The 17,068-nt window shown below is 41.9% G+C and overlaps 1 protein-coding gene across 1 annotated transcript in view; it reads left to right on the top strand.

Moving 5' to 3' along the window:
- The window catches only part of GPR176 (G protein-coupled receptor 176), a 151,382-nt gene extending 136,089 nt beyond the window's left edge, over window positions 1–15,293 (top strand). Inside the window, exons 2-3 of the mRNA XM_006883028.1 lie at window positions 7,309–7,561; window positions 13,979–15,293. Of these exons, the coding sequence (XP_006883090.1) occupies window positions 7,309–7,561; window positions 13,979–15,101 (1,376 nt within the window). The 3' untranslated portion in view covers window positions 15,102–15,293. The remainder of the gene's footprint in view (window positions 1–7,308; window positions 7,562–13,978) is intronic.
- The last annotated feature ends 1,775 nt before the right edge of the window (window positions 15,294–17,068 follow it).

Here is a 17,068-nt window from a genome sequence, read left to right on the forward strand (position 1 = left end):
TCCTCGCACATTTCCTTGTAGTATTTTGCTTTGTCATTCCGAGCAGCCTTTTGGAATCTTCTGTTCAGCTCTTTAGTATATTGAATTCTTCCTTGTGCTTTGTTTTCTCTACGCTCCAGTGCAATCTTCAGAGTTTCTTCTGGAAGAAAAGACCAAAATGGATGTCAGCATACAGACTGAATAGGTACAGAGAGAGGATACAACCTCTATCATGTCAAACATGATAGTTTGAAGACTGAAATAGTCAATAAATCGATGCAAATAACCTATTGCCTTGGGTAGAAATGCAACTAATGACCTCTTTAAAGTACTAAAGAGCAAGGATGTCCATTTAAAGACTAAGGTTCATCTGTCCCAAGTTGTGATATTTTCAGTTACTTTATATGCATGTGAAAGTCTGACAATGAATAAGGAATATTGAAGATGCCTTTGAATTGTTGCGTTGGCAAAAATTTGTGAGTATACCATGGACTGCTAAACAAACAGATAAAACCTGACTCAGATGAAGTTCATTCATAATGCTCCTTAAAAGCAAGGATGGTGAGACTTTGCTTCACATGTTATCAGGGAGAATCAACGCTTGGAAAAAGACATCATGCTTGGTAAAGTGGGGGATTAGCAAAAGAAAGGAAGCTCTTCAGTGAGGTGGATTGACACCGTGACTGTAACACTGGGCTAAAGCACAGCAGAGAGCGTCAGCCTGGTGCTGGACCAGGCAGGTTTGTTCTGTTCTGTATGGGGTTGCGATGAGTCAGAGACCACTTAACAACAGCTAACAACAGTCAGGTAGTGGCATCAGAGAAGCAGCTCAGACACAGAAGAAATGCATATCTTCACATGCATATCTAATCTAAGCTCATCATGTCTGCATACAAATGTGAAAAAAAGTCTGATAGGGAATTTCCTGGAATAAATGTATTTTCATGCTTAAACCTAGTGGCTGCTTTTTCCATCTTGACTGGCAGATACAGTTCTTGTTATTCATACATTCTGGATTTGTGCATTTGTCTTGCTTGCTAAACTTATTTCTAGACACCGAATCATTATTGGTGACATTTTCGTGGTGTTTCATAAGCATGAGCAGCTCAAATAAAACTCTCAAAACTCATTGCCACCCAGTCAGAACTGACTCATAGCTGACCTTCCGCTGGGTTTGTGAAGCTGGCAATGGTATGAGAGAAGATTGCTCATCTTTCTCGCTTGGAGCCAGTAGTGGATTTGAACTGCCTTAGAGGAGTGGCCTTTGGGCCAGTAATGCAGTGGGTTACACTACCAGGCCTCCTTGACCATGAACAGAGTGGGGGAAAATTCAGGTTGCCTGATACACTTGTTCCCAGCTGAGATCAGAAAAAGACACCCTCTGCCTTTTTGTTTTCTCAGAATACACTATACACAAGTGTTCTTTTCATGGTCTATTTAGTACCACTTGTGGGGTTTTTTTTTTGGGGGGGGAGTTCATTTTGTTGATTATTTCACTATTTAAAATGACCCCGAAGTGGTGTATATCTGATGTCCCTAAGTGCAAGATGGCAAGAGGTGCTGTGCAGAGAAAATACAGATTTTAGATAAGTTTAGTTCAGGTATAAGTGAACAAGCTTTAAGTTTAGAGGTAATGAAAGTGCAATGAATGCTAAATAAGATGTCTTTAAGTAGAAGCACACATAAAACAAAGGCCTGTATTGATTGGTGACAGACATGTGAGCAGAGAATCCTGTGTCTGGAGGAGATGTTTCTGAGTTCTGACTCTCACATGCAGTCCCATCTGGTCACTCTGAGCTAGTAAATTCGGAATGGTGGTTCTGACACGCAGCGAGTGAGGTTAGGGAACTACATAGGCTAACTTCCCCTGGCATGGTGGTGTTACATGCCACCGAGTTGGAACCAACTCATAACTGACCTTTAGTGAGTTTTCAGAGGCTTTAAATTGCATGGGAAGAGATTGCTCAGCTTTCTCCACCTGACACATATACAATAAAAAGGGGCTATCTTGCTGCACAGACTTCCAATTGCTTTCTGTCTCTTTATTTTACAAATCTATCTGTTTAACAAATATTTATCAAATGCTTACTCTAGGTCCAACACTGAGCTAGGCAGTGAGATTAGAATATGGAAAGAGATTGGCATGCTTTTGTCTCCATGAAAATGGTGGGGAGAATCAATAAACAAATTAAAAATGATAAGAACTGTGAAGAATACCACAGGGTACTATAATAGAGAATAATGGATGTGGGGGAATAGTATTAAAAAGAAAAAAATGTTGTTGTTAGGTGCAATCAACTGACAACAACCCTATGAACAACAGACCTTCACACCGTTCTTCCTGTTCTGTGCCATCATTATCATCATCATCTCTGACACTCTTGAGTCCATTACTACAGTGAGCATTTCAGTCCATCTTGTAGGGGGTCTTCCTTCTTTTTGCTGCATTTACTCCTCTGCAACAACACAAGTCAAAGGCATCGATTCTTCTTCTGTCATCCTTATTCTTTGTCCAGCTCTCTACATTGTCCAGTGTAGTAAGTAATAGAAAGACCATGACCTGAATCAGTCGTACCTTAGGCTTCAAACCTGACATCACTGGTCTTCAGTATTTTGGAGAGGTCCCTCACAGCAGATTTTCTCAATGCAATACATCTCATGATCTCCTGACTGTTGACACCAAGGATGTTGATTATTGTTCTAAGCAAGATGAAATAACTGACAGCTTCAGTTCTTCCTCCATCTATCATGATGTTGCCTATTGGCCTTTATTTTCTTGATTTTGAGATGTAATCTGTACTGTAAGCTGTGGTTCTTGGTGTTCTGCAGCAATCATTTCAAGTCTTCCTCACTTTAGGACAAAAACTTGCATCATCTGCGTAACACATGTTGTTGATGAGTCTTTTGATCCTGATGTCACATTCTTCTTCATAGATCCCAGCTTCAAGAATTATTGGCTCAGCATACAGATTGAATAGGTATGTAGAAAGGATATATCCCTGATGCACATCCTTCCTGATTTTAAACCATACGGTGTTTCCTTGCTCTGTTTGGATAACAGCTTCTTGATAGAAGTATAGATTTTGCATCAGCACAATTAAGTGTTCTGAGATTCCCATACTTCTCAATGTTAGCCATAATTTGTTATGTTCCATGGTTAAGATTAATTCCTTTGAGGAAGCAGACATTTAAACAAGACCTGAATCAAAAGGAAGTAGGCCCAGGAAAGTTAATTACAATATCCAGCAAATTGTTTAAGGAGCTGTAGTGGTGAAACAGGTACACTCTTAGCTACTAAACAAAAGGTTAGCTGTTTGAAAACCATCTAGTAACTCCGGGTGAGAAAAATCTGATGAATTGTCTCTATAAAGATTTCAGAAGAAACAAAACAAAACCCAAATCCATTGCTATAAAATTGTTTCTGACTCATAACATTTCTGCCTAATCTGTCACATAAATTTGCTATGAGTAAAACATCAACTCTAACAATACTAATAGCTAACCACAGATGAACTACTTAGGAACAAATCTAACGAAGACACAAATGACCTACAAAGAAAATTACAAAACATAAGAATAAAGATTACAGAAGTAGAATTGAATAAGGATTAATTTCTTATTCAATTACTATAACAATAAGGATTACAGAAGTGGAATTGTCATTTTCACAATACATTGAACATGGTATATTTTCCCATTTTTCTAGATCTCTTTTTGTTTCCTGTAGTGTTGTTGTTAGGTGTCATCAAGTACGACTCATAGTAACCCTATGAAGAGCAGACCTGAATGTTGTCCTATCTTGTGTCCTATCCTCATCATCTCTAATATTCTTGGACCCATTGCTGCGGTCACTGTGTCAATCCACCTTGTTGAGGGTCTTCCTCTCTTTCACTGACCTTCCAAGCATGATGTCCTTCTCTAAGAAACAAGCCCTTCTGACAACATGCACAAAGTATGTGAGACTAAGCTTTACCATTTTTACCTCCAAAAAGCACTCTGGCTGCACTTTTTCCAAGACACATCTATTTGGATTTTTTGCAATCCGTGAGGTATTCAGTAGTTTTCTGTGTCATTAAGCTTCATCATTGGAAAAAAATCCTTGGTAAAAGACCAAAAAGATAAGTTCCAAGGTGAAACCTGAGTGTAGAGATATTCAATAGTCTTTTTAAGCACCACAACTCAAAGGTGAACCTATACCTTTATCGAGAGGCTGTTGTCTGACAGAGCCAGGGAAAACTATGTGGTTTAAAAATGAGGAAAAGTACAAATCAGGGTTGTATCCTCTCTCTGTACCTATTCAGTCTGTATGCTGAGCAAATCATTTGAGAAGCTGGACTTGAAGAAGAGTGTGATATCAGGATCAGAGGAAGACTCATTAACAAACAACTTGTGTTATGCAGATAACACAGTCTTGCTTGCTGAAAGTGAGGACTTGAAGCACTTGCTGCAGATGATCGGAGACTACAACCTTCAGTATGAATTATATCTCAACATTAAGAAAACAAAAATTCTCACCACTGTACTGATAGGCAGTATTATGTTAAATGGATAAAAAACTGAAACTATCAATGACTTCATCTTACTTAGATCCACAATCAACACCCTCGGTACCAACAGTCAGGAGATTAAGATACATATTTCATTGGAAAAGTCTGCAGTCAGGGACTTTTCCAAATTATTGAGGAGCAGTGGTGTCAGTTTGAGGATTAAGGTGTTCTTGATTCAAGCCATGTTCTTTTCAGTCATTTGTGATGCAGTTAAGTGCTGGACAGTAATTAAGATGGCAGAAGAATTGTGGTGTTGAAGAATGATATCCCATGGACTTCAAAAATAATAAACAGATATATCTTGGAGAAAGTACAGCCAGCATGCTCCTTGGAGGCAAAAATGACAAAGCTTTATCTCATATATTTTGGGCATGTTGTTAGGAAAGGCTAGTCTTTGGAGAAAGACATCATGCTTGGGAAAGTGGAGGTTTAATGAAAGAAAGGAAGACCCACAAAGAGATATATTGACCCAGTAACTGCTGCAGTCTGCTCGAAAATGTCAGAAATGATGAAGATGGCACAGGAAAGCACATGGTTCAGATCTGGTTGTTCATAGGGTTAATGTAAGTTGAACTTGCTTCAACAGCACCTTATGATCAACTCATTTTTGACAAAACCAATTAAATGGTGAAATGACAGCCTCTTTAACAAATAGTGCTGGCAAAATTTGACTTCTATCTGCAGAAAACTGAAGCAAGATCCACACCTCATATCATACACAAAAAACAACTCAAGGTGGATCAGGGACCTAGGAGTAAAACAAAAATTATAAAGATCACCAGAGGAAAAAATGGGGACAAATCTAGAAGCCCTAATCTAGTACATAAACAAGTATAACCAAAAATCTGCAACCAAGAGAGAATGAAATAGATGAATTGCATCTTCTAAAAATGAAGTCCTTGTGTGCATCACAGAACTTCTTCAATAGAGTAAAAAGGAAGCCCATTGACTGGGAAAATATTTGGTAGTGACATATTTGATGAGGCTTATATCTAAAATGTATAGAATACTTCAGCACCTCAACAAGAAAAAAAGACCATAAATCACAAAATGGACAATATACGAATAAATATTTCACCAAAGAACAAAGTCAGATGGCCAACAAACACGTGAAGAAATGGTCCAAATCACTAGCTATTAGAGAGATGGAAATCAAAACAGCAATGAGATATCAACTTACCCTCGCAAAAATAGGAAAGTTCATCAGGACAGCAGACAACAAATGCTGATTAAGCTGTGGAAAGATCAGAAGTCTTTTACACTGCTGGTGGGAATGTAAAATGGTACAACCATTATGGAAGGCAGTCTGGCACTTCCTCCATAAGTTGAAAATAGGAATATTATTTGACTCTCTCGCTACTGGCAATATACCTTAAAGGAATCAGAACTTTGAGCACAAACAGATATATACACATTCATTTTTCTTGCATAATAACTATTCACAATAGCAAAGAATGGAAGCAGCCTAAGGGTCCATCCACAAACAAATGGATAGAAAAACTATGGTACATTAACACAATGGACTATTATGCAACATTGAAAAACAATGAACTTGTAAAACATTACACAACATGGATAAGCCCAGATTATACTGAGTTAAATATCTCAGTCACAAAAGGACAAATACTGCATACGATCACTGTTATAAAAATAGAATGGCTATGGGGAAGGGGAGCAGGAAAAGGATGGCTGGATAATGTCCATTGCACTAGAATGGATGAGAGGAAGGTCAGTCGGAAAGGAACAGATGATTAGACTTGTATGTGGCAGTTAACAATCTGGAATTGCACTGAAGGGATATAGAGGGAAATGTTTATGACTAAATCAATGAAAAAACCAATTTCTTTGGAACCTTTCACTAAAATCACACTAAAGAATAATCTACTCCAGAACATTGAAAAACAGCAAATTGTTTATACTCAGGTAAGAGTGAATCACCTCTTAATATCATGTCTAAAACCAAATGAAATGAAATGTAATACTTTGCTTTTGGTGTGCTGTATAAGTTTAGTAGTAACTTGCACTGAATGAGAAGCCCTTCTCTTTTTTAATAAAAATTAATTTTGCTAATTTTGCTTTAAATTCACTGAGCTGCTTAAAGCATTGAAGGAACTGAACATGAAACAGAATAGGTAGAATAATAATTGTAATGCTGGGGCAGTTTGGCTTTGGTATCTAGATAATATTCTTTTGTGTACATATTTCAGAACCCATTTTTGTTTTTTGTGCATTTATTTTGTTAAATCTGTAAAGTGCTGATGCATAAGTAATAGCAGTACAAATCACTTCAGAATATGTGCTTGGGTGTAGCACATTGAATTGATCAGTAGTGAAAGTCTAGGTTGTGTGAAATGGCTGGTGGTATCATATACTCATCAATAGAAAATAATCTCTATATAGACAACTTTGGAAGCAAGAATGGCATCCACTTCCTAAACAACATGCCTCTGGAAACGCTATTAACTTTGAGAAATGACTATAATTATAGTAAGGTTTCAGGTGTTTTTTCATAGGGTCACTGTGAGTTGTGCTGGATTCGACAGTAATCAACAACAAAACCAAATAGCAAAATTCACCTCAAAATTGTCTAGACTTTTTGATGTGTGCATGAATGACTTAATAACTTGACAAAAATTGCTACTATAATAACATATACTTAAACAAGAGTCTTTTAAGTTATCAAAAGTGTTTTTTTAACTTTATAATATCGTCTATTTTTTTTTCTTTCCTTTTTTATCATCTGTCTTTTCATTTCTTCCCTCCCCTCCCCAAATCTGGCCAGGAAACTTCATGGTGTTATGGTCAACCTGCCGCACAGCTGTGTTCAAATCTGTTACCAACAGGTTCATTAAAAACCTGGCCTGCTCGGGGATTTGTGCCAACCTGGTCTGCGTGCCCTTTGACATCATCCTCAGTACCAGCCCTCACTGCTGCTGGTGGATCTACACTGTGCTCGTCTGCAAAGTCGTCAAATTTCTGCACAAAGTCTTCTGTTCTGTGACTATCCTCAGTTTCCCTGCCATTGCATTGGACAGGTGAGATCAAGTAGCTGAGGGTTCTGCTTTTTTTTCTTGCTTGCTTTCTTTCTTAAGTGCATTGAAATTATTTGTATCATGAAGCACATGGTGAATCGTCAATGCCTTATCCATCAGTTTTTAGTCAGTTTATGCCCAGGCAAGAGAATAAATGCCTGAAACACAGTCTTCACAAAAGACAAGTTGTTGTAACATCAGTCACAGAAAAAGGAACACCTGCAAAAGACCTGGGCCTGAGGGGTGGAGGAATTACCTCATGTAGATGCTGGGGATAAGCTACCAGATCATGATGCAGTTTCTGTTTGCTTGGAGTTGGTGGCATGTGCCTTGCAATTCACAGTAGAGTGCTCGTCTGATTTGATAACTGCAGTTAGGGCTTTTTGATGCAAGATGAAAACTTTTCTAGAAGAAGAAGGGAACAATTTAGTGATTATTTAATGATTCAACAGTCCGGTTGGAGCTGACATGATGACACCAGAATTCCTCTGGAGGATTTCTTTCCAAAGCCCCACTTTGTGATGGTTGTTTCTTCCTTAAAGAATGTTCACTTGGAAGTTATATATCCTAGCTACTTCATGTTTATGCACACATGCGCTCTCTCTCTCTCTCTCTCTCTCTCTCACACACACACACACACACACACACACACACACGGGCTGCTAGAAGAATGAACAAATATGTCTTGTACAGCCGGAAGGCTTCTTAGAGGAGAGGAAAGCGGCACATACTTTGGACACGGTAACAAGAGGGACTAGTTTTTGGAGAAGGGCATCCTATGTGGTAAAGTAGAAGGTCAATGAAAAAGAACCTTAACAAGATGACACTGTGGCTGAGTCAGTGAGCTCCGAGAGAGATAACGGATTGTGACAGGACCATGCAGTGTTTTGTTTTCTTTTGTTGTTCACAGAGTCATGGTAAGTTGGAACCCACTCAGTGGCACCCAGCAACAGTAATTTGAAAGGGTGATTGGTGGCCACATCTGCTGGGCACGTTTGGACAGCCAATCTGTAGGTTAACAGTGGAGCACAAACTGTTTTCATCAGCTAGGGATCTGGACTAATTGGACAAGTTATATAAACATTCGCTTCTTTCTCTCTCAGCTTTCTTTCTAATTAGCACATTCTTCCCTAGACATTTTGATGCCTGCCACCAGTTTACCATCAGTTCTTATTAGGAAGAAGCCTGATGAAAGGCACTAGAAAGCAGTGTCCCACTTGAACAGTGAGTCAGGCAGTAGAGTGAGGGGGAATGTAGCATATGGGAGGGCTGCCATTCAGTAGATCAGCTAATTGCTACTTAGTGGATATCTAGACCCCAGTAGGCAGGGCTTTATAATTTTTGGCAGAGATTGTTGTAATTTTTGGCAGAGATTTTGGAGATCCAAAATTTTATCATCTTTAAATATTGGCAATTTTATTAAAAAGATTATGAAGACTAATTAAATCACTTCAGCAGGTGGGTTATAGCATGCCAGTTTGCCTTCTTCACAATGGCTTTGTGTGTGGCTTCCATTGCTCAGTAAGAGGTCTCTGGGTAGCTTCTAGGTGCCTCTGCATAACACTGCAACAAAACAGTGAAAGGTCAAGGTCCCTTTCCTTCAGTATACAGACCCAATCTATGTTAAAGGCTGCTGTCCTTGAAAGTTCCCTCTCTATCGCTCATTCTAATGTATCTACAGTTTTACATTGTAGACGTTCCTTTTATGATTCCCCCCCCCCTTTAAACAGATTTTTGTAAGAATCTGTTGTTACTGTTGTTAGGTGCCATCAAGTTGAGTGTGACCCTAGCCCTGTGAGCAACAGATCTGAACCCTGTCCTATCCTGTGCCATCCTCACACTTTCTTACGCACTTGAGCCCTGCAGTCACTGTGTCGCTCCAGCTCATGAGGGTCTTCCTTTCCTTCACCTACCCTCCACTTTTCCCTCTCCAAAGAATAGCACCTCCTAGCAATATGACCAAGGTATATGAGATGAAGTTTTATCATCTTTGCCTCCAAGGAGCACTCTGGCTGCCCTTTCTCCAAGACATTTTTGTTTGTTCTTTGGGAGTCCATTAAGTACTCTTTTCCAATGCCACAGCTCAAAGGCATCTATTCTTCTTCTGTAATCCTTATTCATTGTCCAGCTCTCAGCAGAATAGCAAGTGATTGAAAAGCCCATGGCCTGAATCAGGTACACCTTGGTTTTCAAATTGACATCCTTGCTGCTCAGTAATTTGGAGAGGCCCTGACTGTAGACTTTCCCAGTGCAGTGTGTCTCCTGATTTCCTGACAGCTAGTATAATTTAGATACCATCACCTTCATGTATTTTAAATGTACAATTTAATGAATTTTAGCATACTTACATAGTTACACACATTTCGGTCACATTAAAAAGAAATATTTCCCATCTTACTCCTAATCATGCTACCAAAAATAAACCAGTTGCTATTGGGCAGATTCTAGCACATGGTGACCCCATGTTTGCAGAGCAGAGAGTTTGCCAGGTCTGTATTTTGAGGCATTTCATTCATAGAGTTCAAACCTCTAACCTTTGTGTGGTAGCTGAACGCTGCCCGGGACACCTATCTGAGCTACCAGGGACACCTAGCTCTAGACAACTATTAATCTACTTACTACTTCCATACTTTTGCTTTTAAAAAGATATTTCATAGAAAGAGCATCACATAATATGTGCTCTGGCTTCTGTCACTGAAACCAGTGTGTTTGCAGTTCATCCATTCATCAGCACTTGTTGTTAGGCGCCGTCGAGTCAAGCATGACTCATAGTGACCCTATGAACAGCAGATCTGAACCCCGTCCTATCCTGTTCCATCTTCACACTTCCTGACACACTAGAGCCCATTCATGCTGTCACCATGTCAATCCACCTGGTTGAGGGTCTTCCTCTCCTTCGCCAACTCTCCACCCTTCCAAGTATCATGTCCCACTCCAAGGAATAGCCCCTTCTAGCAACATGCCCAAAGTATGTGCGGTGAAACCTCAGCATCCTTGCCTCCAAAAAGCACTCTGGCTGCACCTTCTGCCAGACATATATATTTGTTCTTTTGGCCGTCAATGGGATGTTCATGTCTCTCCTCCAACACCACAACTCAAAGGCATCAGTTATTCCTCTGTAATCCGTATTCAGGGATTCCATACCTTTTCAACCTATATGCAGAACATATTATCCGGGAGGCTGGGCTCTATGAGGAGAAGTGTGGGGTCAAGATTGGTGGACGATTTATCAACAATCTGCATTATGCGGATGACACAACCCTGCTTGCTGAAACTGAGGAGGACCTGAAGTGCCTGCTGCAGAGTGTCAAGGACTGCAGCCTCCAATATGGATTGACAAAGATTCTCACCACTGGACCAATTGGCAGCATCAGGATGGATGGTGAAGAGATTGAGATCATACACAGCTTTAGCTTGCTTGGCTCCATAGTCAACAATTTTGGCACCAGCAGCCAGGAAATTAAAAGGCGAATTGCCATGGGAAAGTCTGCTGTTAGGGACCTCTCCAAAGTGCTGAAGAGCAGTGGTGTCTCTCTGGAGACTAAGGTGCGTCTGATACAGGCCATGGTCTTCGCAATCACCTGTTATGCATCAGAGAGTTGGACAATGACCAAGGAGGATAGAAGGAGAATTGATGCCTTTGAGCTGTGGTGCTGGAGAAGAGTATTGAGAATACCATGGACTGCTAGGAAAACAAACAGATTTGTCCTAGAGAGGGTTAAACCGGGTGGCTCCTTGGAGGCAAGGATTCTGAGGCTCCGGCTCCTTGGAGGCAAGGATTCTGAGGCTCCGTCTAACTTACTTTGGACATGTTGTGAGGAGAGACTGGTCCTTAGAGAGGGACATCATGCTTGGGAGGGTAGAGGGACGGCGCAGGAGAGGAAGGCCCTCTATGAGGTGGATTGATTCAGTGACTGGGATAATTGGAATGGGAGTGTCAGAGACAGTGCGATTGGCACAGGACAGGGCGGAGTTTAGGGCTGTTGTACATAGGGTCGCTATGAGTCGCAGGCGACTCGACGGCACATAACAACAACAACAACAACAACAACAACAAATCCCTATTCATTGTCTGGCTCCCAGATACATAGTAAGTGATCAGAAAGACCTTTGCCTGAAGCAGAGGCACCTTAGCGTCACATCATTGCTCCTCTATAGTTTGGAGAGGTCCCTAACTTTAGACTTTTCCAATGCAATTAATATTTAGTGTTTGTTTCAAAACAGCAAATAATAATGCCACATTTTGATTATCCATATATGAGCTGACAGACAATTTCCACCCTCACCATCCACCTTTTGGCGGTTGTGAATAATGCTGTTATGAATCCTGGAAGTCTTGTAATGGGATTCACCATGAATGAGAACACATTATTCTGAACATTTTGCTGTTATACCTGGAAACAAAATTGCACCCTTGGCCCTTGGTCTCAGACAAGAAACTATACAAACAATTAAAAAAACCACTTTGTTTTCTTTCCACCAGAAAGCTACTGTGTTTTGAACATCATTGGGGGGGGGGGAATACAAACAAGCCTTTTTAGTAGAAGAACAAGGCTAGTCATCCTGAGATTCAAATTACTTGCCAGTGTCTGCCTATGAAGAATGAGGAAGGGCAGTCGTGTGGTAACCTTCTTCCTGTCACTCCTTTTTCTGATAGGTATTTTATGGCACCACGTGGACACTTTAATAGGGAGGCCACTGGCACCTCTTGCACTAGAGATGCATAACACTGCCAGAATTCTTTCTCATGAGCCTTTTGCTTGTGTTACAGTCACAAATCAATGGAAGCCCAAGTTTGTTACATGTCAGTGGACAAATGGACCCCTGGGCATGTGCTTCTGTGATGGTTCCAGGCCATTAGCTCATTGTGCTTATACAACTGCTTTTAGAAAAGTATATGAGCAGGGGAAAGGATTGAAAGCATGAATAACTCATATTTCTCTTTCTTTTTTCCCCCTCCCAGAAAGAGATCTAGAACACATTTCACCGTGTCTCATCCATCCCTGATCATCCATGGTCACTGCTCTACTTGCACAGTGTCTCCCTCAGCCTGGAATACTGTCCCCTAGCTTGTCCCCTGCCAAACTCACCACCGTCCAGCCTTCTCTCTGATCTTTCCCCAGGTAGCTCTAGATGTGTCCTCTCCTGAGCCTGCTTTGTACTTATTGCCAAGAGAGCCATCATCTCTTTGTTGGATGCTTGCTTGCATGTCTTTTTACCCCTTGAGCTTAACTCTTGCGATGCGTCTTTCCCCTTTCCATTTTTGTAACCCTGTGCATGACAGGTAGGTCGTGCTTAGAAATACATGTGACAGGAAGGCCTATACTCGTCCCTGACCCTGTGAGGGAAGGAATGCTAGCAGGGTTGGCAAGTCGACTCCAGCACTAGCTAACTGAAGACCTGTAGACTGAGCGAATGTGAAGATTCTCCTTCATATCTCAGATGTCTAGGGGCTGAAAATTTACAGTTGTGGTTCCTGCAAGTTGTTAATGACAGTAAAAACAAAGTGCTTTTAGAATTCCGTTTAGGTGGCTATAGAATAAATTAAAATAAATTTGGGGAGAAAAAAGTTTTATTTTAATAAAAATTTTATGTGCAAGCATTTTAGACCTATTGATTGGTGTTGAATTTAATGAGTGATTATCATTTAACAATGACTGTTAAATAGGCATACTTTCTGTTAGCCATACTGATTTGTAAAAGGCCTTGCAAGAGTTCATTCTTCATATGGGGTTCTTCTGCCCTGAGCAGTTTTGATTGCTAATGGTTTCTACTGCAGAGACTATGATAGGGGTCTGCTTTGAATATGTATGTGATTTTATTTTTCCTTTTTGTGGCTTTGAAAATGACCCTAAAGTGTCCAATGCCCATGATACCCACCCTATCTAATAGCCCTTTTGCCTTAACTTGCAAAGTAGATGTCTTCCATGATTTATATTGATGGCAGTCTTTGGCATGTAGTCTTTGGGCAAGAATTGCCATCAAGTTTTGGAACCATCTCATAGGTAGCTCTCCAGTGGGTTTTCAGAGCCCGTAAATCACATGGGAAGAGATTACCTATCTCCCCTCCTTGGAGCAGATAGTGGCTTTGAACTGCCTGCCTTTGGATTGATAGTGCAACTCCCTAGCCTCTGTGCTACCAAATCTCCCAGTCTTGTGCATAACACCTGGGGACCTTTTTGGTATTGTATTAAAAAAAAATGATACCCTACCTGTTACTGTTGAGCCCATTCTGACTCAGTGACCTCGGAAGACAGAGTGGACCTGCTCTCTGGGATTTCCAAGGCTGTAAATCTTTAGGAAAGCAGACTGACACATCTTTCTCCTGTAGAGTGTCTGGTGAGTTTGAACCACCAACCTCCCCTTTAATTTAAAGAATATTTTCTGCTGTGAACTGAGTTTTGTTTGTCTACTTTTCAGATACTACTCAGTCCTCTACCCCCTGGAGAGAAAAATCTCTGATGCCAAGTCCCGTGAACTGGTGATGTACATCTGGGCCCACGCAGTGGTGGCCAGCATCCCAGTGTTTGCTGTGACCAATGTGGCTGACATCTACGCCATGTCCACCTGCAGTGAAGCCTGGAGCTACTCCTTGGGCCACCTGGTGTATGTGCTCATTTATAACATCACCACTGTCATTGTGCCTGTGGCCGTGGTGTTCCTCTTCTTGATACTGATCCGCCGGGCCCTGAGTGCCAGCCAGAAGAAGAAGGCCATCATAGCGGCGCTCCGGACCCCACAGAACACCATCTCCATCCCTTATGCCTCCCAGCGCGAGGCCGAGCTACACGCCACCCTGCTCTCCATGGTGATGGTCTTCATCCTATGCAGTGTGCCCTATGCCACCCTCGTCGTCTACCAGACTGTGCTCAACGTTCCCGACACCTCTGTCTTCTTGCTGCTCACTGCAATTTGGCTTCCCAAAGTCTCCCTGCTGGCGAACCCACTGCTCTTCCTTACTGTGAACAAATCTGTCCGCAAGTGCTTGGTCGGGACCTTGGTGCAGCTGCACCACCGGTACAGTCGCCGGAACGTGGTGAGTACCGGGAGCGGGGTGGCTGACGCCAGCCTGGAACCCAGCATGCGCTCCGGCAGCCAGCTCCTGGAGATGTTCCACATTGGGCAGCAGCAGATTTTCCAGCCCACAGAGGATGAAGAGGAGAGTGAAGCCAAGTACATTGACTCGGCCGAACTCCGGGCCAAGGAGATGCTTTCTACCTGCCTGGAGGCAGAGCAGAGGTCGCATCTGGTACCCTCGGCCCCACCGCTGGGCACAGTGAACTCCACATCCCAGGTGGTACCAGCAGCCCCTGTGGAGTCCGAGACCGTCCCTGACAAATATTCCTTACATTTTGGCTTTGGGCCTTTTGAGTTGCCTCCTCAGTGGCTCTCAGAGACCCGGAACAGCAAGAAGCGGCTGCTCCCACCCTTGGGTAACACCCCAGAAGAGCTGATCCAGACAAAGATGCCGAAAGTTGGCAGGGTAGAGCGGAAGATGAGCAGAAACAATAAAGTGAGCATTTTCCCCAAGGTGGACTCCTAGTGAGGAAGTTGCTTACCTTCCCGTCTCTCTGGTGGTTAGATGTGTATGTCTCCTTCCAACCTAGTAGGGGTTGACTCCTGTGTGGGCCACATGCTTTTGAATGAAAGGAAAATATATGTGAAATAAAATGTCCTCTTTATTGAGGGAGTATATATGTATTCGTGTATTTATGTCAGTGGTCTATGTCCTGTGGTTGTGTGTATTTCTGTCAGTGATGTCTGTCCTTTGTAATGTCTGTGTTCCTCTAGTGGAGATGAAGCTGGGGGTGGGGTTTAGAACAGACCCCCCGAGCAAGTTAGCCATGCACATTACCCGGGACTCTTCATTTCCCTGGGCCCAGCCAAGAACACAAGCTCAGCAGTAGCAAAGGCACTTAAGGAAGCCCAAGATAATTGTGGAGTGATGTGGCCACGAAATAACGTACAAGAAAACATTAGCACATTTTATAATTGCTCTGACACTTTTTCTCTGGAAGACTCATACGTAGGACTGACAATCCCTCATGGTGCCTTTAATTTCTTTTACTGGGATGTAAGTAAAGAATGACTATTTCATTCCTATTGACAGGCTGAGGAAGAAAAGGGAGATATATTGCCCTCGAGTATTTTGTCATCCTACCGTCGCCAAGCCATCAGAAAAGTAGTTTTGTGCCCCTCCTTTAGACATGATACCCTTCTTTCTGAAATTTAGTTTTCTCACTAAAGAGAGAAGCTTAGTGGTGGAGAAGGACTGAGGAATGCCACAATACTAGTCTTTCTTCTCAGGTGAAAGATGCTACAAAAAAATCAGCGTGAGAAAATCAAAGCTTTTGAAATTAAAAGGTAATTGAAATGCCAGGTTAGTGTAAACTGGGTCCTCTGGAGGCACCAAGGTAAAAAGACATCATTAGGAAAGAAGATTCTGCCCACCAGTCTGAAAAGACAGTGGCAAAGCCAGGTCTGTTCCGATGAGGACTCCAGGACCCAGGCGTGGCCAGCGTCGTTTTCAGTCAGCTATGGTTCTTTCATTTTGGACAAGAAGGAGGAACAGAGCAGGGAGAATTAACCTGCTAGTTATTGCTTGGGATGAGCTCTTTGCTGCTGCTTTCCCAATGAAGTTTTAGTAGTAGCCAGAGTGAGTAGAAGAGGGAGGACCTTGTCCTCATCTGACTAGTCCCCTGGTGGTTCTCACAAGTAATTCAAGACTATTTCAGGGGTGGGTGAATTTTACCAAGTTCAGTTCAAACCACAGATAACACTTCACTGTTAATGAGACCAAGTCAAATGCCAGTTCTACTCGTTTCTCTGGGTGTTTTGTTTTTGTTAATAATTCTTAGGGGCATCTCTGGTGTCTTGAGCAAGCTTGAAAGGCCATTGATTATTTTCACCAGCAAACAGTCACATCCCAAAGGCAATGGTTCTCACAAAGAGCTTGGACTGTGTATAGGGAGCTTTCCCTTCTTTTCTTCTCTTGGGTATAGTATCTTGTGATTCTGAATGTGAACCCACAAACCTTTCCCTGTAGAGGGAGCACGCTTTCGTCTGTGTTTTGTCTCCTTGCAGTGTTGTTTGTTCACAGCAGAGACAGGGGCCAGCCACACCCTCACCTGTGACTGCCCTGCCACCAGGACCCTTTGTGCATGCCACATGTAACACCTGGCCCTGGCAGTTAATGTTGTGGTCCTTTAAGCGTACCTGTGGAAATCTTCACAATTGTTGGGTTTTTATTATCACTCCTATACCTTTTGTTTAATGCATGTGCATTGTGTTGCATACTGCCCTTCATTTACATTTTATTTTGTTCGTTTATGATGTGGGAGATTTTTTTCTTCTTTTTCAATCATCTCACCAACAACTACTTTTGTGAAAGTGTGTCAGCCAGCTACTTCATGCCTCATGCCCTAGTATCCCCCTTTTAGATAGCCAATTGCTGATTTGCATATCCTTATCAAGCCAGTACTCTGAGGAAACAAGCATGTCCCTTTTGCT

The sequence above is a fragment of the Elephantulus edwardii genome, unplaced genomic scaffold (assembly GCF_000299155.1).
Source record: "Elephantulus edwardii isolate Elephantulus edwardi_28Jun2011 unplaced genomic scaffold, EleEdw1.0 scaffold00026, whole genome shotgun sequence".
NCBI lineage: Eukaryota > Metazoa > Chordata > Mammalia > Macroscelidea > Macroscelididae > Elephantulus > Elephantulus edwardii.